Below are 23354 nucleotides of genomic sequence, written 5' to 3'. Positions count from 1 at the left end.
TTTAAATTAAAAAGATGCTGCTGCTCTGGGTATACAGGCAACATTTGTTTCTTACGGACTGCACTCTGGATCTGCATGTTAAAAGGAAACACCTTAGTACCAGTATAGTAGCAGTAAGCTAGAATAAAGAGATATCCCTTTTGAAAAAGAAGCACCTGCATCAAATACAGATCATGGACTTAAATGGAACCCTGTTAATAGTCTTAAAATGTATACCCTTACCCTACATAGATAGTGTGTAGTGGGTTTTTTTGTTTTTTTCCACAAGGTGTCTGTATACTCACCTTTGTTAATTCAGTCCTTGTTATACATATACATGTACTTAATTGTGATTACAAATGGTGATATGCACAGAGCGTACAGCTATAAACAAAACAAATAAAATCATGTAATGTATATAATCAAACAGTACATTTGCCCTCATAACAGTCTCTTGGTCTTCAATAAAGTCCTTTGCAGTCCTTCATAGTGTTGTAAACTTTTTTTATAAAGAAAAAAAAGAAAGAAAAATGTAAGTCTTCTTTAGAAATGTACTGCCACTTGTGGTGACTGAACGGGTGCCTTGAATATGTGCTGCATGCTGCCCTCTGGTGGAGAGGACCAGGAGCTGTGCTACAGGAAAGGGTTGGTGGATGAACCCCCTGAAGGGAATGGCCCGGCTGGTGCTCCTGCCTGAAATAAGAGAGAGTCCAAAAACATCGATGATTTGAGAAAAATTAGTCTTTCAGAAAAACCAATCAGTCCATTTTTTAATTAGTGTGACAGCTTTTTGAGAACGCAATGCATGCTCACCACAAATGGGTTATTGGACATGCCAGGGACAGCTATGGGCTGCCCAAATGGTGTGATCGAGGGCTTGTTCTGACCGTAGACTGGGTATCCAGGGCCTGGGGGAAGACAAAAGGAAAAGGGGTTTAAATGCATTTGGGACTGCTCTGTCCAGCACTCTGCAGACCCAGTATTTTCCTTTTATTTTATTACAACAGTTATATCATCATGCCATAAAGGCCATAAAGACATAAAGACAACCACTTTACAATGATTTAATGACAAGAGTCAAGCCTTTAAAAATTCTAAGGGAGTCTAAAAAAATTAAATTGCAAAGAAAGCCGCGGCCTGGCATGCCGGATTGCATTCAGGTGTAAACAGAGCCTTATGAGTTTTATTTATTGTCATCATTCTGAACTATAGCAGACCTTAAAGCTTTGTACACTAAATGCAATCTTTTATCACTGTGCAGTAGCTGCCACTGCTAGGCTGCACTTTAATTTGAGGCAGCAAGGCTTCAAATTAATTCTTAATGCAGAGAGCTGTTATGTAAATAAAAACAAAAAACAGAAAAGCATGCAAAAAAAAAAACTTTAAATTAATGGCCGCTACTGCACAGACACTTAGGGTAAGAGGACTGAGGGATGTGGAAGACCACTAACCATTAGACTGAGGGTGATAGGCCCCTGGCTGAGAGTAAGGGATGGGGGCCTGACCAGGGAATTGCTGCTGGAAGTTTCCGCTGAAACTGGTGGGGAGGCAGTAGGAAGACGCATTCCCAAAGCCTGCAGGCATGCTCATAGAGCCAGTACCAAACGAGGCTACGAGACACACACAGCATGTGTGCACGGTCAGTGTACACACATACCCACAACACACACACAAGGAGTAAATTCTAGATAATTTGGCAAATCACAAAGCTAATAGGCAATGTAACTGAGTTACATCAAAGTAACACAAATGTCTAAGTAAAACAGAAACATTTATAGTGAAGTACGTTAAACTCTAAGTGCGTACACACCTGCAGCTGGAGCTCTGCCATTGGTCTGGAAAGGGTTGGTGGCCATTTCTGGAGGAATGGCTCCAGCAACGAAAGGATTTGTGGATGGGACAGCTAGATGGAAAACAGCCATAAAATGAGTGTTTAAGCTAAATGAACAAGAGGTAAATGTTTTTTATTTCTGTATGCATCATTGTAGTAGTGAGCACCATGAGCACCTCCAAAGCCAGGTTGCATACTGGGTAACACAGGCGGGTTTTGAGCTGGCGATGAACCCAGTGCTGGTCCAAATATGTTCCTGTAAAAAAAATGATGTCACTGAATGTTTAATAAAGGATATGAAAGCCATTACCAGCCTTTTTAACATACACTTGTGCATCCGCATCAAGTGTTCATCACACTGATAAATACACTTATCAAATTAATGTATACTCTTCTAATACTTTTCAGAGTGTTTTCAGCTTGGCAGAGAGGCCACATGAACAAATTCACTGTTCCTGGTAAATCTCACTGTGTGTGTGTGTGTCACTTTCTCACCCTTGCACATTGCTGCTTGTGGAGGCAGAGAAGCTGAGCTCGTTGTCTAACTCAGCCAGAGCAGCATAGCGGTCCTCTCTTTGGCTCCCTGTCTGACACTGGGCAGTGGCAGCACTAGACACTGACGGAATTGGCACTCCTCCCCCTTTTAACAAATATTAACATCAATAAAAGAACTAGTCGAACATCAAGTGCCACATGCACAAAAACACACACCCAAATAATTAAAAGGATCAACAGCAATTCTCTCGCTGGGAACCTCCCTTCGCTGTCCTTTAGGGATGTCTTTTTCAAATGAGCACAAATTAAACAGACGTGCAGGCGTATTCACAACACTTGTCAAATGGCCTTACGTGGACAATAGGGCTGTGCGATATGATGAAATATATCGGATGACGAAACGACACTATCGTTTGTTTTGTGGTGTTGCAAAATACACTGTTTACAGCAATATTTGGGAAGATGAGGCAGAACCAGGTAGCTCCAAACAGAAGGACCAGTCAAAAAAAATCAAGGATCTTATTCCTAAACGAGGGGCTACCTTGGTTTGGTTATGAAAAGTCTGACACTGACCAGAAAACCGTACTATGCAAATTATGCCGCAAACTGGTCCCCACCACAGACTCAAACACGGCAAATGTCTTCTACCACCTATGCAAGAATCACGTGAAAGAGTATGGACAGAGTTTACGGATGAGAAGCAAAAAATGAGCTGTCATGTGCTCAGAATAAACCTTAGATTCAAACGTTAGAACAGCCTTTTCCCCGCATCACACCATGTAATAAATACTCACAAAGAAAAGGCGTCCGTTACAACTTATATCTAAAAATATAGTTTCATGCATCAGTCAAAACACTCGAATCCAGGTACACCACGCTCAGCTGAAAACACTTCACACAAGTCAAGTTGCCCGAGATTCAGAGAATTTACAGAAAAATCACTATTTTGTGATATATATCATTATCGGGATGAGAAATGTCTCATATTGGGATATGAGACTTTGGTCCTAGTGGACAATAAGGGACATCGTTTTAAGTCTGGGGGAAAAACGGGCTATATTCTTGTCTAATAACATGTCATCTTGAATAAAAACTGAGGTTGTTTCTGGGACACCTCGCGTTATACCAACCTGAACACTAAGATGTTAGAAGGTCTTCAACAACAGTTCTGTGTCTTCTGTGAGGTTAAACAACACAAGCTCTCCACAAACTGTCTAGTTTTCTCTGCCCCTCAGCTGTGATGTTGCCAGTTTTTCTGGCTGGAACGCTCACATGGAGCAGACAGATGGTATTTTACATACCCGCCCGTCTGTTTACATTCTCTGAATCCCGCCAGCCTGCAGCCTGGTTCCCGATGATATCACACACTTGGTGAAGTGTGTCCAGCAAGCACGACACGAGAAAGGGTTAAGGAAAGGTAGGATTTTATGAGTTTGTAACTCCCTAAGCTGAAACGATGGCCATAGTAGGAGAGAAAAATATTGTGCAGTCTGAGCCCAGCGTTATACTTTACACACTGGCAATGGTCTGCTAGCGTCCACACGATGTGCAATGTTGTCAGCAAAGGATGGATGCAAGCTCTGTGCAGATGTCATGTACCCTCCAGTTTAGGCTGACCGTTACACTATAGGGCACTGCCTGTGCACGCATCCTCTAAATGGCCTCCAAGCAGACCAGAAAGCAGCACAATAAATACAACTGCTCATCCGAGATAACCATAGCAACAGTAACAAAGACCAACAAAAACCTCGAGCATCCAGAGTGCATTCCTGGATACAGCGGGCTGGCCCAGAGGACACAGCAGGTGAGAGATGAATAAAGAAAAACTGTAGTAAGGGTGCATACATGTGGATAAGATGGAGGGGGAAAATGGCAGGGAGGGTGGTACCTGATGAAAAGGACTTTGAGGGAGATGATGTGCTCTGATGGGATGGAATTGCAGTGTTTCCAAATGCGTCAAAGTTGGCAAAGTTGGTATTTGAATTACCCTGAGGTGCTGCTGCCATACACAAGGGAAAATTAACAACAGACAATGAATGTGGGAATAAAAACAATGGCAGGAGAAAAATGTAAGGGACAATGACAAAACACAGTGTTCGCATATCTGTATTTACTAGTTGGATGTCAATTAAAAAAAACAACAACAACAACAACGACAACAACAGTATATGTTATGAGAATCATGAAAGACATCTTACCTGACTGGTTTGGAAAATGTGCAAAGTTGGCAAAGTTGGTAGGGGTGGCAGTTTGAGAGGGTGGAGCAGCAAAAATGTCACCCAGGTCTGAGAGCAAGTCAAATTTCTTCTCCTGAGCAGCGCTCTGAGCTTGGGAACGAGCTAGCCCCGGAGACTGGGTGGTGCAGTCAGGAAAAAATTGTAAAAAAAAAAAAAAAAAAAAAAAAAAAAAAAAAATCACACACACAAAAAAAACAAGACTTTTCTTCAGCTGAAAATTGAATGAGAAAGGAAAAGAGTGGCTGATGGGTGGAAAGAGGCTCTGTGTGCATTCGTCTCACCTGGCGCAGAGGGGTCTTATTGAGCTGCAGGGTTTTGAGGGGTTGGACTTCTGGTGTGCTGCCAGTGCTGCTTGCTGAGGAGCCGGACACAGAAGCCTGAACATTTGCTACTACCCTTGCCTGGTCAGCTGGAACATACCTAAAAATCCAGGGAAGAGCACCAGCACGAAGCAAAAGCCATATTTAGTCCCAGCACACACAGCTTTGATAACATGATGGTCATACTGAAGAGCTATTGGAACATATCATTTTAGGTCTCAAACGAAGCATATGGTCTGAAGATTTTCACATATATGGTTTCTGTTACCTTAATTTACTTAGTTATAGTGCTGGATAAATGGTAGGGTTGATGACCCTTGTGACACTAAGTTGGATAAGTGTTTGAGACAAAGGCAGAAGGACAGTATTTCAAAAGAAGATAAAATTGGCCCCGCGCTTTGTACATGAGTATTTGAGAGTTGTGCTTGAAATCCAAAAATTCTGCAGAAGAAGCAGCAAAATGATAAAGAAAAAGAAAGCCTTAGACAATGAAGAATGTGCTGCCAAACTCAAACATATGGTTAACCAAGTCCACAGCAACAAAATGGTTTTTGGCAAAGGTAAAGCTCAGCAATCATTTTCTTTGCTGACAGTAACAAGCAAGGACTGAACAAGAACTTTGTGAATTCTTAGCACTCTAAAGTATTTACTACCTTTATAACATAACCCAATGTTTGCACACAGTTAAAATATATATAAGTTAAATAAAGTATGCAAATATCACTGCTCAAACCTGATAAAACAAATAAAACAAGGTTATGTTACCATCTCTTCTTTTCATATTTTTCCTGGAGGAACTCTTTTACTTTCTGCGGTTCTCTAAAATCTGGAACGACTGATGTTCTGTCGTCATAGAGGCCCAACCAGATGTGTTTACAGACCTACAGGGGGGCACAGGAATGAAGGGAGTGGGAGGCAAGGAGAGGATAGTGGTGGGGGTGGTGGCACAGCCATGAACGAGGTGAGGGAGAGTAAAGGGAAAAGGGGGAAGGGGCGGAGAGAAATGTGAGTATATAAAAAGGAGAAAGGAATGCCAATAACTCGAATAAAGAAGGCTACTGCTAAATTAGGACATTATTATCAAAATAATGCTCGACAGTGTAAATGACAGTGCTGAGCGCTTTGCTGTAAAGTGTGCGCGATACCTCGTTGCTGTGTTTCTGTAGGAACTCGATTTCCTGCTGTGTGAATGTGGTCATAGAGATGGACTTCACTCTGTGTGGGGGATTCAGTCCTCGCCTGTGGGCGGAGGAGGTATATGTTGTTAGCTAAAGAACAAAAGAAGCAGGATGCCAACCAGTGCTGTTCGTTTGCAAAGAAAAAGCAAACAGAAACCCAAACCACAGATGCCTCATTACATCTTCTTGTCAGAGTGAACGCACCCTTGAGTACTTTATAGTCATTTTCACACGTGCACAACAGCAGCCCTGAGCTTTTCATATCATTAATAGATGCAGAACACACATGTCCCGTGGAGCCAGACATTAAATGCCTTTTAACCCGCTCCCTGTGCAAAGTCTGTGCGATTTCTCACAGTGCTGATTTACACCAGCGTGAGAAAAGCTGCGCGGAAACGTCCGGTGAAATCACAGGGAGACAGAATGGTCATCATGTCTCCTGTCTCTAAGAAGAGCATTTCCAATGCATCTGAAAATGAGTTTCTCCTGCGGTGTGGTACATGTAAGGACAACTTTAGAAAGCAGCTTTGTTTGGGACCTGCCAAGCACATCGGACAGATGTTTCTAAAATACAGAACAACAACAAAAAAAGTATGTTTGCACTTAGTATAGTTTTAGGTTCAAATATTAGGATTGTAATTGTAAATTCACTGATATCCCAAACATTACTGACATAGTTTAATTACACGTGACATATTTATTAGGGATTTCTAGCAGATGCCATAATATCAACATATCAACAAATAATCTGTGTGTAGTCGGCACGTTCTCCCTCTCTGAAATCACTCCAGCTTCCCCCCACAGTCAGAAGTGATGCAGGAGTTTGTTAATCAGCAATGTTAAACCGTCCATAGGTGTGAATGTGAGTGTGAATGGTTGCTTGTCTCTCTGTATTAGCTCTGTTGCAGACTGGTGACTTGTCTAGGTTGCACCACACCTTTTGCCCCATGACAGCTGGAACTGGCTCCAGCCCACCCTGCCAGCCTGATGTGTATAAAGGAAAGAATATGGATGGAGGAAAAATGAACTGATGGATGGATAAGCTGTAAACCCAAACTTACTTTTGGTTTAATGTTTTGAAACAAGAAAGTCCCTGTCCATATTTACCATGGACACATGGGGGAAAAAAAAGTTAAAACAAATCTCGATCAGCTGATCTGAATCAAGTGGAAAAATCAGTACAAAATAACCGTGTAGTAACACTAGTGAGTATTCAGGGATTGCGACACATATAAATCCAAATGTAACAAAAACATGTGTGTTAGTAGAAGGTACACAAACTGGTTTGTGAACTTTAGCATAAAGAGTAAACATGACCAAAAAGAATGTTGTGATTTATTGATTGATTGTGTAGGACAAAGATCACACGTTTAAATGCTAAGAGAGAATATATGCACACACACACAATATCAACATAAAAGGAGTAAAACAAGGCTCCTTTTAGGCTGAAATCAGGTCAACAAAGAGACATTGTCATTGGAAACCAGGATTGATGTAAAAATTGATGTAAACTGCAACTTGACAGACCTTCAACACACTAAACATGGGGGAAAGTACAGTAGTTAGTATTTGGTCTGCACATACCAAATCATTGTACAGACCTGTCCACATAGAACACAGCTCACTTTGAGAAACTGATTATTCATCTAATTATTTCCAGTTGCCAGAAAAAAAATGTGAATACCAAGATTTCTTGCAGCGACTCCTCATAAATTCTGTTCTTCTGAGTCACAATCATCTACACTCACAATCTGACTAAACTATTAACTCACGAACACATATTTACTCAACACGATGATTCATCACTTGAAGTGCAGACTGTACAAAAAAAAATTACATGACAAACTCTATAACTAGCAGCAACAACTTCCAACGAACATTTCCTGTAGCTGCTTAACCCTAACCCTAACACAACCACCATAGGGCAAAAGGTGGGAGTACACCCTATACAAGTCCCCAGTCTTTTGATATCACTTTTTTTAGTTGGTGTGCTAATACTTTAACATATTTAAAATCCCATTCGCATTTTGTTTGTTTGTTTGCTTGTTTTTTCCATTTTGGGTTGCATATGATGTCAGCAAAACCGAATATATGGTAATATGGTCAGGGACAATGCTCCATCTGTGAGTATAAAAGCCCCACCCACCTGCTGTCCAAACCTTCTGTTTGTGAGGAGCTGCCAATTAGAAGAAAATTAGTTTTAAACTTGTTTTAGACAGACTTGTTATAAACTGAAGCCTGGCATAAGACAGACAAGCTTTATGCTGAACTGTCAATCATGCGGAGCTACTCTAATAGAATTTAAGAATTGAATACAGGGCTAAAGACTATCATAATGTCCAATTTAAAGGGTAAGCAGTGGCTGGCAACACCTTGTCTTAAGTAATTTCCATGCTGTGTACTGATAGCAGGATACGCAGAAATGTTTCCTCAGTATCAGCAACTTAATGGGTGTGGGCGGACAGCATATCCGGTTTATTGCCTGATTTCACAATGATTTGACATTTTGAGGAAGATGTGGTTCAGTCGCAGTTGCAGGCGACCCACTGGCCCAGCTGCTCTTCAATTACTTCCCAACTTCAGAGACCCACCCTGCTTCTGCTTATCTGGGTGTGTGTGTGTGTGTTCTTGCGACAAGCCTTCTCAGAGGTCCAGCTAAAGTTCAACTAGAGGAGGTTCCCCCCCATGACGTGCCGATTTTGAACCCGGTGGTCAAATATTTGACTGTCAGCCAAAGTTACGAACCCAGCGTTAGGCGTGCTACCCTAGACACACACACTCACACAGACAATCAAGCCACTGACACAGTCCCCTCACTCACCCTTTGTGTTTTCTAATAACATATGTTATCACACTAAAGCACAGATGTAAACAATCCAATCTGCTAACACCTCCCATCCCAGCCCGACAGCTCCGGGCTGAACCGAAGGTAACGTCTACGTTACCTGTCCTCACTTTAACACTAGCTAACTAGCTAGTGTACCGCCAAGTCAGCGCCGGTGTCCCCACCGCCGTCCAACCGTGGGACACTAAAGAATAAATACAACACTTTGGCCCAAAAGGACACTCACAAGATCCCGGAGCAGGTGGTACAGACGAAGGAGCCCACTGTCATGTTGACATAGGTCGGGCCGCGTTGGTCGCAGTCGAAGCATTTCCTATTCGCGGGCAGGCTAGTCATTTCCCGGAGCATCTTCAGATGAGTCTCCTCCTGCTTACGCTTCGCACTCGTCGCCATGACCGAAAAACTAAAACGGCTTGTTTTACCTAGGGGTGGGGGGAGTGTGGTCAAGGGACGCGGGGCAGGACGGGTGTCTTCAGGACAAACTTGCCGCGTACGACGGCGGTAACTGTGGTCTGAGAGACACCTTGCTGTGAGAGGTCTACGGACCGACTGGCACACTTCTTCTCCTACACGCGAAAAAAGTGAGCCCCAGCAGCTCCTCATCCACTGGCGCCATCTGTTGGTTTGGAATGACGCCTCGTATTGTGGTTTAAAATTAACACTTGCCTTTGGAAGTGCTTCAGAAAATAATGTGCTATGAAAACACAGCACTTTTACAGTGTCCATCCGCTCATAAGCACATCGCGCAACAAAACACAGTCAAAGATTGCTTTAATTTAAAAAGGCAAACTGAAACTGATATAAAAATACAAAACATAAAGAGCATGAACATAAATTCTACACATTTTTGCATTTATTTAAACACTTCAGTGTCTCTTTCAGACATGATACCACTTGTACACGTTTTAATATTCAAGTCTTTGGTCCCTGCCTTGGCACACTTTACACAACAGGTGCTCATTGAATATCTAGAGATGAGACATCCGCTGTCTCCAGTTTTGGCCTCCCTGACAGTGATCACACTGTTCCCTTTCATAGCCATCCACCTCCTGCTCTGCTTTTCTTGGTGGCTTTGCAGGAAACTGCTGGACACACTGAAGAACTACCCAGTGATTTCCATTGTTGTGGATCATACTGTTCACATGAGATCACTTTACTGTACTGTCAGAGGAGCTGTCTTGTGTGATGCCTATTTTGAGTTCTTCTTAAAAAGTAAAAGGCACTTTGATAAGATAAATCCTGTAAAAAAAAGATTTTTTTCCTATAAAAATATTTACATTTGTAAAAATATTACTGTGACCCAAGATCAAATGAACAGAATAACATTTCTCTTATGGTGCATATTCAAGATTGGGATGACAGATAAGCTGCATGTTGAAATGGTCCATAATTTTTTGAGATGTCCAGATAGAGATGAACTGAGAGATGAACACTCCCATCCTTGTGGCGTAGACAACTGGCACATGCTTATTTTGACTTTGGTCTCTTTCTGTTGCTGGTTGGGGAGCTTGCATTGTCCACAGGCTAGAGGAAAAGTAAGAAAAGCTAATTTTATCCAAGTTATTTTTACCATTTCATTCCTAAAAACGCACACATTTTGATTTATATTTGCATCACTGTTTTCTGAGCTCACCTGCACTCGCTTTCTGGTAACCCTAAAGAAGTCCTTAATGCAAGTCTGCTTCCCACCACCCTCTGCCTTTTCCTTTTCCCTCTCCTCCCGTTTATTTTCCCGCATCGTACGGAACTTCACCATTCGATTACGGATCCTCTCCTCCCTAGAATCAAACAAAGATGACTTTCAATTTTCATATGTATGTAATACACACACACACACACACACACACATACATACATACACATATATACACACACTAAAAGAAGCACAATAGAAAAGGTCAATAAAAAAAACGTACTTAATTCGTTTGGTGTGACAGAGGAACTCAACCAAGGCCTCCTCATTTGGCTCGGTCCAGATGAGCTCGGGAGCTGAGCTTTGTGGCCCATCCAAGAAAATCTTCCTTGCTTCTCTGTATTTCCACATATTTGGTACAGGATGGGTCTAAAGGCCAGATATCACTGGCTTGTTAGACGTCACATGTTCTTTTGTAACAGAAGTAAAGCCAAAGCTACAAAGACCATCCGATACCTTTCTGTTGATATGCAAAACCACATCCTCTATGGTACGGTGCTTCTGGATCAGGGTCAGAGCTCTCTTAGGACCCAAACCGGGTATCTTTTCACAGTAGTCGCAGCCGAGCAAAATACACAAGTCAACAAACTGGCAGACAAATGCAAAATAAGAGAATAAGACAGCTAAAGTGCATTTCTATAGCAGTATGTCCAATACAGATATATTACAATAAATTACATACTTCCAGAGAAATCTAAATGTTTCAATCTTACCTCCTTATGACCAATTTGGAGTTTTTCTAATAGTTTAGGTAAGGAGTATTCAATGACTTCACTGTAAAAAAAAAAAAGAGTGTAAATAAAACATTAAGTTCAACTAGATCAACTAGTTCACAACTAGATGTCAAAATCTAAAACCAAAACAAAGACGAGCAGAAATAATACATTAAGAATAAGTAACCAAACAAAAGACATGAAAATGAATGTTTTATGTACAATGATAACGTCTCTTATATATTTTTTTACCCCTATATTTTTAAACATTTTAGCGAAATACACAACTATTCCATACATGTAACATATATAGATTTTTAAAAAATAATAATATTTGCTTTTATCAAACATGCCATTTGTTCTCAGTTGATACGGTATCTCTCTGAGTACAGTTTAAAAGATTATTTTGTGCTTTGCATGCTATCAGCAAAGTGCGTGATCAACGATATCAGAAAACCTTAAGACGTGTAGTAGTTCATCCATTTATAAAGCTTTCAGCTTTCTTGTGTAGCAAATTCAGTGGATTAATGTTTGTTATCTCCACCAAGGTCATGTTTTTGGTAGCATTTGCGTGCGCGATATTCTGTCTGTAACAGATAACTCGAAATGTTTTGAATGAATAAAACTTTGTAGGGGTGTAGAGTGGAGTCATTTCAACAATCCATTATCCACTGGCTACTCCTACATAATGTTTTATGTTATCTACACCAACTGTTTTTAACAAGTCTTTTGCTGCAACAGTACTAATTTTTCTAAAAGATTTTGCTAGCATGAAGTTTCAACATTATATATTTATCCATTTTGAAATTAATATCATACTTATAAGAATTTCAAATGTTTTCTTTCTATTTTTATTTATATTTTACACCACATCTCAACTTGGCTTAGAAACTGAGTGTAAACTACCTGCTAATGAGCTGCAAGCAGCCCTTTTCTGTCTGACAGTCCACTGCTGTCTGCAAGAAAAAGTAAGGAGCAGATTTCCTTTTCTTTTCTTATGAGACTTGTGGCTGTGGTTTAAAATAGTTCACCACCTGCTGCCAGAAAGTACAGTCATTATGGAGCTCCGTCTCATCTACTATAAATACAGAAAATCAGTGCAAGTGAGCAGGTTATTACAATAACTTGAGATTCTAATCATTTGACATAATTTACGTAAATACACGTATGAGAGCCTCATAAAGCTTTGTATCTGATCATGAACACTAAATTAATGCAACAACCATTGCAAACCTTTACTAAATTTGTTTATATTTAAAAAGAAGAAATATTTCAAAGTGAGCTGCACAGTTTCTACCTGTCCTTCTTTGCATTCAGCTGACGAATAAGAATATTGGCTCCAAACGGCAGCGTGTCCATGTCCTCTGACGCCACAGCGTGCACAGTTCCCTCTCTCACCAGCTGAGCGCACAGTGCCTCAGCGTCCCCTGGAGCCTGAGAGACAAAAGTGACATGCATGAAGAGAAATCTGCAGAGGAGGAAGAACAAACATATTCATTACGTAGCAGGTCGTACCTGGATAACAGGTACACCAAGATACTTCAGGAGCTGAAGACATTCTTTAGTCTGTAATGACGCTGCAGTGAGCACAGAGGAAAAACACATCAAAATAATATTCCCAGCAGATCACCTCTGTTCTAAAACCACTGAAAACTCAAGTCTTTGTGCATTTTCTGCACAGACCTACCTGTGCCCGTCTGGTTTGAGTAATTCCTACCTGCCGTCTGGGCTCGCTTCTCAAGCTGCAGAAACAACAATTTTCAATCAGTCACAGTCGTCTGTATCTCTGTTATCTGGCAGTGATCAAATTTACCTACACGTTGAAAATATTTACTTTAGACTAGTCTCTCTGACCTAAAGTGTTCTTAAACATGCCAGGAAATGTTTAGTATCATGTTAAGTCAAAAACTATACATGCAGGTTGTGTCTTACAACAGCCTTCTTTTCCCCAGGAGGCTTTCCATCAAACACAAAGACCGGTTTTATGCCATGTTCCAGGAAAGTGAGTGTGCGAAAGAAGAGACCTGTGAGGGGGCTGGAGAAGAGAAATCAAGAGCATTTCACAAATATACACAGACAAAAAAAGAATAGAAAGACTTTTTCCTGCACAGCTACCTCGAGGGCTTATAGATAATGGTCTGAAAAAGAGAAAATATCCAAAAAGCAGTAGCTCTCTGGGTGAAAACGCCTTGTTTATGCCAGAGGTCAGAGAAGGATGGCCAGGCTGCTTCAAGCCGATAGGAAAGCAACATTAACTCAAATAATCATTTGTTAAAACCAAGGTATGCAGAAGAGCATATCTGAGCATATGACACGCTGAACCTTAAAGCAGATAGGCAGAAGACCACACAAGGTGCCGCTCCTGTCAGCAAGCCTCTGAGGAATGTTTCTAGCTCCTTCTTTAATCTATGCAACAAAGAATCAAGGTTTTTCTGAAGATAAACATGGGTTCAACCCAATACTGGCAAGGTGTACCTAACAATGTGACCAGTGAGTGTATTTTACTGGTGTCAGTGAGGTCTTGTTTACACTAATTGGCTGTATAGTTGTAGGATGTGGTGATTTTTGTAAGCCCTTTCTAATATTTTTAATCTCATGCACTGATAACACAGTGCAAACTTTAAAAGAACAAATTAAGTGAAATGAATGAAAGAAAAAAAATTAAAATCTTTAGAAATGTTATTGCAGGATTATTTTAATTCAAATGTCTACTATTCTACAAGTGTTTGTATTTTTCTAGGCACCCAGTGTACTAGGTTTGATATAAGGAATTAATACACCATGATAAACAGTAAAGAGATAGAAAAAATAACGTTTACTTCAGTTTAATAGGACAGAACAGCATCACAACATACTTACCTCAGTGAAGGCGTTGCTGCACGGAACTGATTTACAACAATAAAGGTATCGAGTGCGATTACTTTTCCTGTGGAGTATAGTAATACAACAACAGCGTGAATACACAACAGTTTAAATTTGCCCTTAGACATTAATTACTTTTTAGTAACATCCACTCAAATTACACTTGATTAAATTCACCTAAACGCACTTGAAATGATTTACACTATTAAGCCAAGTCAAATACTGTACTCCATTTACTTGTCAGGAATTTATGATGGAAAAAAATTTCCAGCAATAGCAGTATTGATAATAATAATAATAACAACAACATGCTAACATGCAGCGCTGATTTGTAGTGTATAAATTGCTGGTAGGATTACCTTTGCCTATTCTTTTATGGCTTTTCTCAGCAGTAAACAGAGCTGGACTGTGGACTAGAGGTGGGAATCACCATACATCCCACAATATGATATTATCACAATACTTAACGCACGATACGATATTATTGCAATTTTTAAAAATATTTTGCGATATTCAGATTCTGTACATAAAGGTAAACTTCATTAATATTCATTTTATCTAATATCAAAGTCTCACACTCAGTCTTTCTCTCATTTCAGTTTTCTTGTTGACAAACTGAACGGTTTGTATTACAGTCTAGTCCAACTTAACTGAATGCAACCATCTGGTACAATTATAGCTATTCTGAACTATGCAGTTTATGAAAACTATGCAGCCCATTCAGCAACTGAAGAATTTGAAAGTAAATTAAAACAAAATATAATTTTTGAGTAAATAAAAAAGTTTTAAACTTAAATAAAACATGTCTTAAATTAAAATAAGTAAACTGTCATGTTTATTGCTGCCAAAAAAAAAGTTAAACACATTTGGACAGTGAAGGAATGTCAGGATTCTTGCTCAGAAAAAGGATCAACATGCTCTGAAGTCAGAGCACAAAAACCTTTTTTGTAACAAAATATTGATTTCTGCTGTCCCTGTATCGATACATTATTAGCAAACAAAATATCACGATACTACACAGTATCGATTTTTTCCCCCACCCCTACTGTGGACCACTTCATATACAGTTCAGCTAAATTTTGATTCCTTGTGTTATGGTGCTCAAAGTGTGAGGCGAATAGTATTAATAACACAGTTATCACGCAATGCTGTGTGTGTTTTCTACACTAATAAAGTTACATTGAATTAAAACAAATACTAAGACAGATGTTTTGATTGGACTGTCGAGTTAGCTGATTAACATAAGAGAAATAGTGCGGACACGGGTAAGTTATTAATTACTACCTCGGAATGCCTGATTATTATAGCAGTAGCTTTTAATTCGTGGTACGCGGACTGGTAATACTTTAAAAAAACGTTTCTTTAATGTCAGGTGCTATAATTACAGCTAGCGATGCTAGTAGCTAGGGGGAGAGTGCTAACATTAGCGGCTAGCAGCTGCAGCAGACCTTAACAGCCAGACCTGCTGCTGAAACCATCACCGATCGTGTCTGTACCTGTGTAGTCAGTGATATCCTTATACGATATGGCATCAGGAGCATCTGAGCGTATTAGATCAGCCAGTTTAGTGATCCCCATTGTGCCGTCACCACCGACAGTTTCCTCTTCGTGTTACTGTTCCAGGAAAAAAGGCGAAAAAGTGATTTAAAGTGAGTTAAGTCGAGTTTCCCAGATAATTAGAGCAGGATCCCTTGAATAGTAGATTGTCGATAAAGTTTTAATTGAAGACGTCTCTCAAGTTATGCCTTTCAAGTTAAAAACACATCATCTTCTTCTTCCTGGTGCTGCATGTCTGCCACCTAATGGAGAATGTCGGAGTCAGCGCTGAACACACACACGGCTGAAACTGACATCCATCTTTTATTACAGCAAACATATTTACAAACATCAAGTGTATTCTTATATTACAAAATAATTTAAAGTTTTAACTCCAACATCCAGCTTTAAGTGAGACATGTAGGTACAGACTTCAAAGAAAAACTAACAGCAACTCTTTGCTGACACATCAGTACTATATGTGATAAATAAACCTGCGTTAAATACATATTTATATTATTATCAAAATAAAATGATGGGTTTTTTTTTTTTAAATAATTTCAACAAGATCGACCTCTTATCATTGGACGATCATACACACACGGGCTCTTTGTATCACACTAAATTATGTATAAAATGTCATATTCCATGCTTTAATATTGCAGGTGACTTAGTGGGAACAAAGATGAGATAACAGCATGGAAAAACAGCACTTCACAGTACCCTACCCTTGTTACTTTGGTTAGCAAATAATCAAGATGACACAACCCCTAGACAAAAACGTTAAAATAAATAACATTAAAGACAGATTAGACAGGCTTTTCAAATGCTGTAATGTACACAGAAGTTTTTCCAGTAACGAAGGGTCAGCGTTATGGCATCTTTAGAGTCAATCGGTTCAGTTTGACACTTCTGGAAGAATGGTAGTTTATGACCTGCTTTCAACAGAAAAGTCAGGTTCAGTCTTGCAACTACGGTTCCCAAAACATTTGTCACTTAAGTAACATCTAATAATTTGTTCAGGTTAAAAGATTTCATTTACACAACTGTAACACCAGTTCATTATGTGCAATGGATTTGTCAAGTTTAGAGGTGCAAACAGTAATATTTGCATAAACTATTTATATCAGTAGGAGCTGACAGTTGTTTGTGTAATTTGTACCATATTTCATTTACGGCTGATCCAAACCAAAAATATAGGTTTGACAGTGGAGTAAGCTTCTCAAATAGGACACATTATGGAGATAGCATTACCTTAACTGAAGTGGTTGTTGGTGCTGCTAAATCGTTCAGCTGCATTGTCATTGTGCTTTGGCTTGCCAGTCATTCGCCAGTTTATAAAAAATTATTTACTTCTAATTTTAGTGCTGCGAGACACTAAGGCTACATTCGCACTGCAGGCGAAAGCGCATCAAATCCGATTTTTTTGACCCTATGCGACCCATATCCGATCATGGTATGACAGTGTGAACGGCACAAATCCGATATTTTCAAATCCGATCTGGGTCACTTTCGTATGTGGTACTGAATCCGATACATATCCGATGTTTCAGAAAGCGACTGCTGTTTGAACGGTCAAGTCGCATTAAATCCGTCTTTTACATAACTGACACAAGACAGATGCCAATTATCAGCGCCCGATAAGACATCGCGAACGCTTCCTGGCCATCCGGTGAAACTGCTGGGAAGACAACGTTGGAGAAACGTGAACATTTTATTTGTACTGCATAATCTGCAGATTCTGACAGAAATCTGCCACTATCCTTTGAAGCACCGCTCCTCTCTAAAACAGCAATAAGGATAATTATTAGGTTATTTACATTATTATGTAAATAACAAAATAACTTAAAGCAAAAATTGGGAAACGTGAAGTCCGAAGTCTTTATACTAAGGGCCATCAGTCGAACAATACTGTTTGCTCTGGGTCTAAACAGAGCGCGTTGTGGGTGACATCTTCTTTTGCGCATGCGGGCCGCTTTGAGCGTTCACACTAGAGCGCATTTGCTGTCGCATTTTATCTGTAGTGTGAACAGGCAGACAAAAAATAAATAAAAAAATAAAAAAATCGGATTTGAGCATTAAGACCTGCAGTGTGAACGTAGCCTAAGCCCACGATTACTGTGAAATTCTGTCACATCAACTTGACAAACAGAAAACAATGTTTTTCTGCCTCATGTTTTACGTCATGAGTGCCGAGACTGACCTGTTTAGGATAAATCTCCATATAGAATTTGCTATAAATCAGTGATCACATCTTTAACAGGGATGTGCTTTGGTTTCCAGTGTTTTGGGAGAATCCATCTAGCGACGGAACCAGATCCAGGTGTTAATGAGCCAGAAAGCCACGGTGGCAGAATACAGGATCACCTCTCGCTTTGAGCGTTCTTTGTTTTCTTCCTCCAACAGCTGCAGACGCCGATTCAACTTCACAATCTGAAAAAACATTTTTTTTAAAACATTTTAAAAAAGGCGAAACACTTCCTGTGCTGGGCCTAAGATTTACTGAAACATGCGCAGAGAAATCTCCACATCTGGCTGTGTTTCATTGCAGTGCACAGAGAAATATAGCCCCTAACAATTAAACAATACTCCCACTCTCAAATAAAATCTCTGTATAGATTTTTACTTCTTCAGTTAGTATTTGTGTTCCTTATTTTTGTTTGTTTAGAGTCGAGTGTCTAATAACTGTAACTGAACACTTGCTGCGTGCAGCTCTGTCGGCATCCTTCAAAAGGAGCCATATCCATACATCATATCATAGTTTACTGTAAACCTGAAAGTAAGATAAATACATTGGGACAATACATAAATTATGCAGAAAGCAAGCATATGAGACATTACCTGTCGTCTCAGTGAGGAGGCATCCACTAAGCCGGACTCATCAGGGTTTAAATCCAAGGCCAGATCCAGGTGTGTCCTGTGGAGATGAACACATCTTCATTCAGCCTTTAATCAGGGATTCGATGAGTTTGTGACCAGTATTCAACTTGATGCCTACTCACTATATACCTGCAGATCACATTCACCTATGACTGCTGGCGTCAGCCATAGGTGAATGTGCTCAGCTTCATATGTTAATATGATTGAATTTGTGCTTAAAACAGTGTGGTAAAGGGCTCACGGACTTTGAAACAATGACACACAACAACAACAAACAGCTATGATCAAATTGTTCTTTTAAAAGTTGCTTCATCCCTGGTAATAACATTTATATTTGACTTCTTTCTCAGCTCAGAAACTGAACACATTACAAAGATGTTTTTGTATTAAAACTTTAACCCCAATTCCAAAAAGCTGGGATGCTGTGTAAAATATAAAGCAAAATGCAATGATTTGCAAATCCCAGAAAACCATTTTTATTCACAACAGAACATAGAAAACATGTCAAATGTTCCAACAAACTCATTAAAAAAAAAAACTGGCTCAGTTTGTGTTCGACGGCAGCAACACATCCTAATAAAGTTGAGACTGCGTCAACAAAAGGCTGGAAATGTAAGTGGTACTAAACAGAAACCGTTGGAGGAACCACTCATTATCTCCAATACATAATATCATTTTAAAAAAATCTGACATTCTGACAAAAATCTCCAATCAAGTCAAACAGCTGAAAATCAATACAGAATTTCAGGCAGCACTGCATTAAAAACAGACATGTCATGGGAATCACAGCTTGGGCTCAGGAACACTTAAAATCACTGTGTGTAATTCATCATTACATCCACAAAAGTAACTTAAGGCAGAAGTGGAAACCTGTGATCAGGTGAAAAACTTGAAATTCCATTTGGAAAACAAGGATGCCACCTCCACTGGACTAAAGAGGAGAGGGACCAACTGGCTTATTATCAACTTTCAGTTTACAAGCCTGCATCTTTCTTTAACAATCTTTCTTAGTGCAAAGATTTGTAATAAATTCAGCCAAAAAGAAATGAAGAAAGAAAAAACATACCTGCGATGGCTGTCATCAAGGACCTCAAGGACCTGCTGGTAAGCACGGCGTGTCGTTGACTGGATGTACGTCAGGAGCCCAGCAGCTGTAAACAGGTTGATGTTTGCATCCTCGGGGGAACAGAGGGGAGGACACAAACGGACTGGGGGGGCAGAAGGGGAAGGGGTTACACTGGCAGGGAGATAGGTGGGGAGAAACATTAAAAGAAAGAAGACATTTTTATAAATCAACCAAGAGTGAAAGAAAGCTTTGCATTGGAAAGGCAGCGGTGGGGAAGCAGTGTTTCAAACGTAGCTGTGCCCGTACCTTACATCGCCTCTGCTGATCTGACTGCTGTGACGGCCGGGTACGTTCTCACTCGCGCTGCGCTCCCTTCGAGTCCGACCATGAAAGCTGGCCTGTTGTTAAATACAAATTTGAAATAACATCAAGTTCAGTTTGCAGCAACGCACGATTGCTGATTGATGAACCACACTTAGTTCAGCCAAACTGACTGGAAAAATAAATCTGTGATTTTGGCCACTTGATTGATGTTTTTCCTACAGAAGAATGTGCGATTATTAATGACTCTTCACCAATTACCAATGCATTATTTTTCTATTGTGTCTTAAGAACCACAAACCATGGAGAAATCAAAATGGGAAGAAGTGCAGCACAGCACAAAGACAGTCCTTAAAGCTAAAAAATAAATAAATAATCACATTCAGTTTTCATTGCGTCTCATAAATCCCACAACTCCAGGCAATTTTTGTAAGCAAGGACCAGTATGTTGGGATAAAAAATGTCAGCAACACCTTCAAGACCACCATCAAGGAATATCTAAACTGATAGTACTAATAAAGTAGAAATAATGCTGTGTATACTAGTTGCTGCTCACTTATTCATAAGGGGGGGGGGGGGGGGGGGATCTTTCACTTTAGATGTGTAATATATGGTACCGCAACCATGTCCATTTGCATAAACATTTCCCTAAAGTTGGGATTTGCAGGACTATTTGACTAGACAACTAATCCTCGCTATTATCACACGTACTAGTAGTATAATCTAAATTGTTTTAAATTTTGATTGAAGCCAAATGCAGGTAAATTGCTATGCAGCCACCTGCCACCAGATGGCGATTCATTGTTGAGAAAGGCCATAAATCTGCTCATCTCGACCTGATCTCTTTGTTAACAGTATTACTGTTCTTTTAAAGGCAAAAGAATGAGATTGCTGATACAAGCAGTGGAAATGTGCCTTCTCCAAAAGGTCAGTGGGCACTTCCTTAGCAATAGAGTGAGGAGTTCAGTCATTTGGGAGGGGCTCAGAGTAGAGTCGCTGCTCCTCCACATCAAAAGCATCCAGCTGAGGAGGACGCCTCCTGGGTGAGGTGCTCTGCTGGTCATTTCCTAATGGGAGGAGGCCCTGGGGTAGAACCAGGACCTGCTGTACAGACTATATTTAATCACCTGGCCTGGGAACACCTGGACGTTTCCCCGGGATAAACTGGAGGAGAGAGGGAGGTTTGGACTTCCCTGCTTCGGCTGCTGGCCCTACAACCCATTATTTGTTGTTTTGTTATTTTAGATTTTAACTTTTATTAAAGTGGTTGTCATGATTTTTTGAACAGCAACATAATGGTCAACAAAATGCACCACATTTTTCTGTTCAACTCATTGGTTTTTCTGCCAATGCCAATTGCATTAGTCAAATGCTGATTGACTGACAAGTGGGCTGGAACAGGGAAGGGAGCAGCAATGGAGTTCACCAGGAATGGGAGGATTGTGAGGAAAAAAATAAAAATAAAACAAATCACAGACCAAAAGATAGCGCATGAGAAGCACAGACAGTGGGTGCAGTGAATACTTTACATTGCTTAACACTCAGTACCACTTCAGCTCATTGTAGATTATAACTTCACTCTTCTCAGCAGCTGGCTAACATACTGACAACAGCACAAGCAAAAGTAGCCCGCAGACCGGTTGTACCGCATATTTTGTACAGTGCCTCAATCGACAACAGACACTCTCTGCAAGTAGACAAGCCAATGGAGTGCCAGCATAGTCCCAATGCACTAACACTGCTGAACCATAATGTCAGCATAAGGCAAATATAGTATACCACTACATTATGGATCCACTTAAAGTTTTGAATATAATGAGAGAAGAAAATTAAATATCCTGAGAAGGAAGCTGAGATTACTCTGAAAGAAAACGTACCGCTTGGCTGGGATTGCGCTGTGAGTTAACAGTTTGGTCTGTTTCAAGCGAATCCAGAGGCTGCTCGGTAAGGGTGAGGACACGTGGAGGGGCCTTCATGTTCAGGAGGTCCACAGGAGGAATGGACTGAATCAGATCCAAGTCTCTTGGACATGCAAATCGAGGATCCCCTTCATCACCTACAGAAAAATTGGCCATGAAATTTTTATACAGCATATACATGTTTTAAACATAATACCTCAAACATGACTGCCAACTGTCATCCTCACCTGCAACAACAATCCTCTCAGGAACCTGCATCAGAGCTGTGTGAATGGGCAAAGGCTGCTGAAGTGGTATGGATCCCGCTTGGCTCTCTGGGGCCACTTTGAGGGTCTCTGGGATTCGCATGCGCTGGCTGATGCCCTCTGTATACTCCAGCTCAAAATGGATGCGATTCATCTCAGCCACCTCTGCAGAGGGGCTAGTGAAAGTTGCCCCACTCATCCAGCTGATAACCCACAAAATGGGAAACAAATGAAACGCACATACAGATACTAACCAAACAAAGTGTGGGTGTGAGTGTGACTGCAGCTAAGAGTTCAAAAATATAAGCTCAACTTAATGCCCCATTTTAAATAACAGATCAAGGCTCATATCTTGCCTGACTTTTTTATTACATGCCAATTTACAATAAAACACATGCTGCAGTTAACCCTGAATTTAGCCAATTAGCTCAGTAGCAAATGGTGCTACCTAAACTTTAAACACGATCATTAGCCTGTGCAAAAAGCACCTGCTCCAGACGGTGTAAGGTAGTGGGTTTAGGTCCAAGCTAATGAGCACACTACGAGAAATAGCATTTCATGTTACGTCGTTACATAACAGCGACATGAGGTGAAGCTGTTGCTGGCACGCCGCTTCAATGTCACTGAGTGAAAATCCACGTAAGACGCCATGTCTAGCTTGTATGTTAGCAATCTAGCTTGTCGCTATGCTTGAAAAGCGTTAATAGACGACGCTATCGATTTTAGCTTATTAAACGCTGCGCTGTAAGCCGCTGACTGTCTGCACTGACATGCTGGTTAGCCACAGGTCTGTCCTGTCAATACTCACCGTTATGGTTTTACCACCTGGGTTTAAACCGACATGCGCCAACACGCTGTTCGTGCTGTCATACAAATAGCATCAGGGGCTCCTCAAAGGACCAACCGAGACGGGCTCAGCGAAAGCCCTCAACGCTTCTAGTTAGTGTGGGTGTAGCTGTTAACGCTACCCCGCGTGACCGCCGGGGCGGTTACTATGAAGTGCACCGAGAGCCGCAAGAGTTGGTGAAAACAAATGGACATTTAAAATTAGCAGTTTAACCTGCTTTATTTACGTAAGTTGGACGTCTTTTATTTATTTTTATTGTCCCATAACTTAATTGGTCTGAACTGCAAAAATAAAATGTATTTCAAATAAAAGTAGCCAACGTCACGGGAAAAAAAAGAAAACAGGGTGGTCAGGGTGACCACATCCCAACAAAGTGTGCGGGGTAAA

General features: G+C 40.5%; 3 protein-coding genes across 8 annotated transcripts; all 3 read right to left on the bottom strand.

The window, feature by feature from the left end:
• Positions 1–501: 501 nt before the first annotated feature.
• On the bottom strand, positions 502–9611 carry agfg1b (ArfGAP with FG repeats 1b). 5 transcript variants are annotated; one of them, XM_085139347.1, is made up of 12 exons: positions 9112–9611; positions 6008–6101; positions 5628–5743; positions 4824–4962; positions 4504–4657; positions 4194–4304; positions 2306–2450; positions 1987–2066; positions 1790–1882; positions 1431–1589; positions 793–887; positions 502–672 (listed from the first exon to the last, which is right to left on the bottom strand). In XM_085139347.1, the coding sequence occupies exons 1-12, from the start codon at positions 9609–9611 to the stop codon at positions 613–615; spliced, it is 1746 nt and encodes a 581-aa protein (XP_084995473.1). In that variant the 3' UTR covers positions 502–612. The 5 variants fall into 5 exon arrangements, with proteins under 5 accessions (XP_084995473.1, XP_084995474.1, XP_084995476.1 ...); XM_085139348.1 differs by having other exon boundaries at positions 4194–4301; XM_085139350.1 differs by lacking the exon at positions 1431–1589.
• Positions 9612–10087: 476 nt separating this feature from the next.
• Positions 10088–15783, bottom strand: LOC146498032 (putative flap endonuclease 1 homolog). Of its 2 annotated transcripts, none has more exons than XM_085139361.1 (11): positions 15650–15783; positions 14151–14217; positions 13224–13326; positions 12979–13033; positions 12807–12868; positions 12589–12725; positions 11292–11352; positions 11035–11166; positions 10802–10947; positions 10519–10663; positions 10088–10409 (listed from the first exon to the last, which is right to left on the bottom strand). In XM_085139361.1, the coding sequence occupies exons 1-11, from the start codon at positions 15729–15731 to the stop codon at positions 10353–10355; spliced, it is 1047 nt and encodes a 348-aa protein (XP_084995487.1). In that variant the 5' UTR covers positions 15732–15783; the 3' UTR covers positions 10088–10352. The 2 variants fall into 2 exon arrangements, with proteins under 2 accessions (XP_084995487.1, XP_084995488.1); XM_085139362.1 differs by having other exon boundaries at positions 11035–11121.
• Positions 14418–23076, bottom strand: mffb (mitochondrial fission factor b). The gene is made up of 7 exons (XM_085139366.1): positions 22929–23076; positions 22103–22323; positions 21834–22012; positions 19942–20033; positions 19636–19806; positions 18531–18606; positions 14418–18122 (listed from the first exon to the last, which is right to left on the bottom strand). The coding sequence occupies exons 2-7, from the start codon at positions 22317–22319 to the stop codon at positions 17991–17993; spliced, it is 867 nt and encodes a 288-aa protein (XP_084995492.1). The 5' UTR covers positions 22320–22323; positions 22929–23076; the 3' UTR covers positions 14418–17990.
• Between the last annotated feature and the right edge of the window lie 278 nt (positions 23077–23354).

Source organism: Neolamprologus multifasciatus, chromosome 18, assembly GCF_963576455.1.
Source record: "Neolamprologus multifasciatus chromosome 18, fNeoMul1.2, whole genome shotgun sequence".
NCBI lineage: Eukaryota > Metazoa > Chordata > Actinopteri > Cichliformes > Cichlidae > Neolamprologus > Neolamprologus multifasciatus.
Note: the sequence above shows the minus strand (reverse complement) of the source record. Positions and strands in the feature narration are given on the sequence as shown.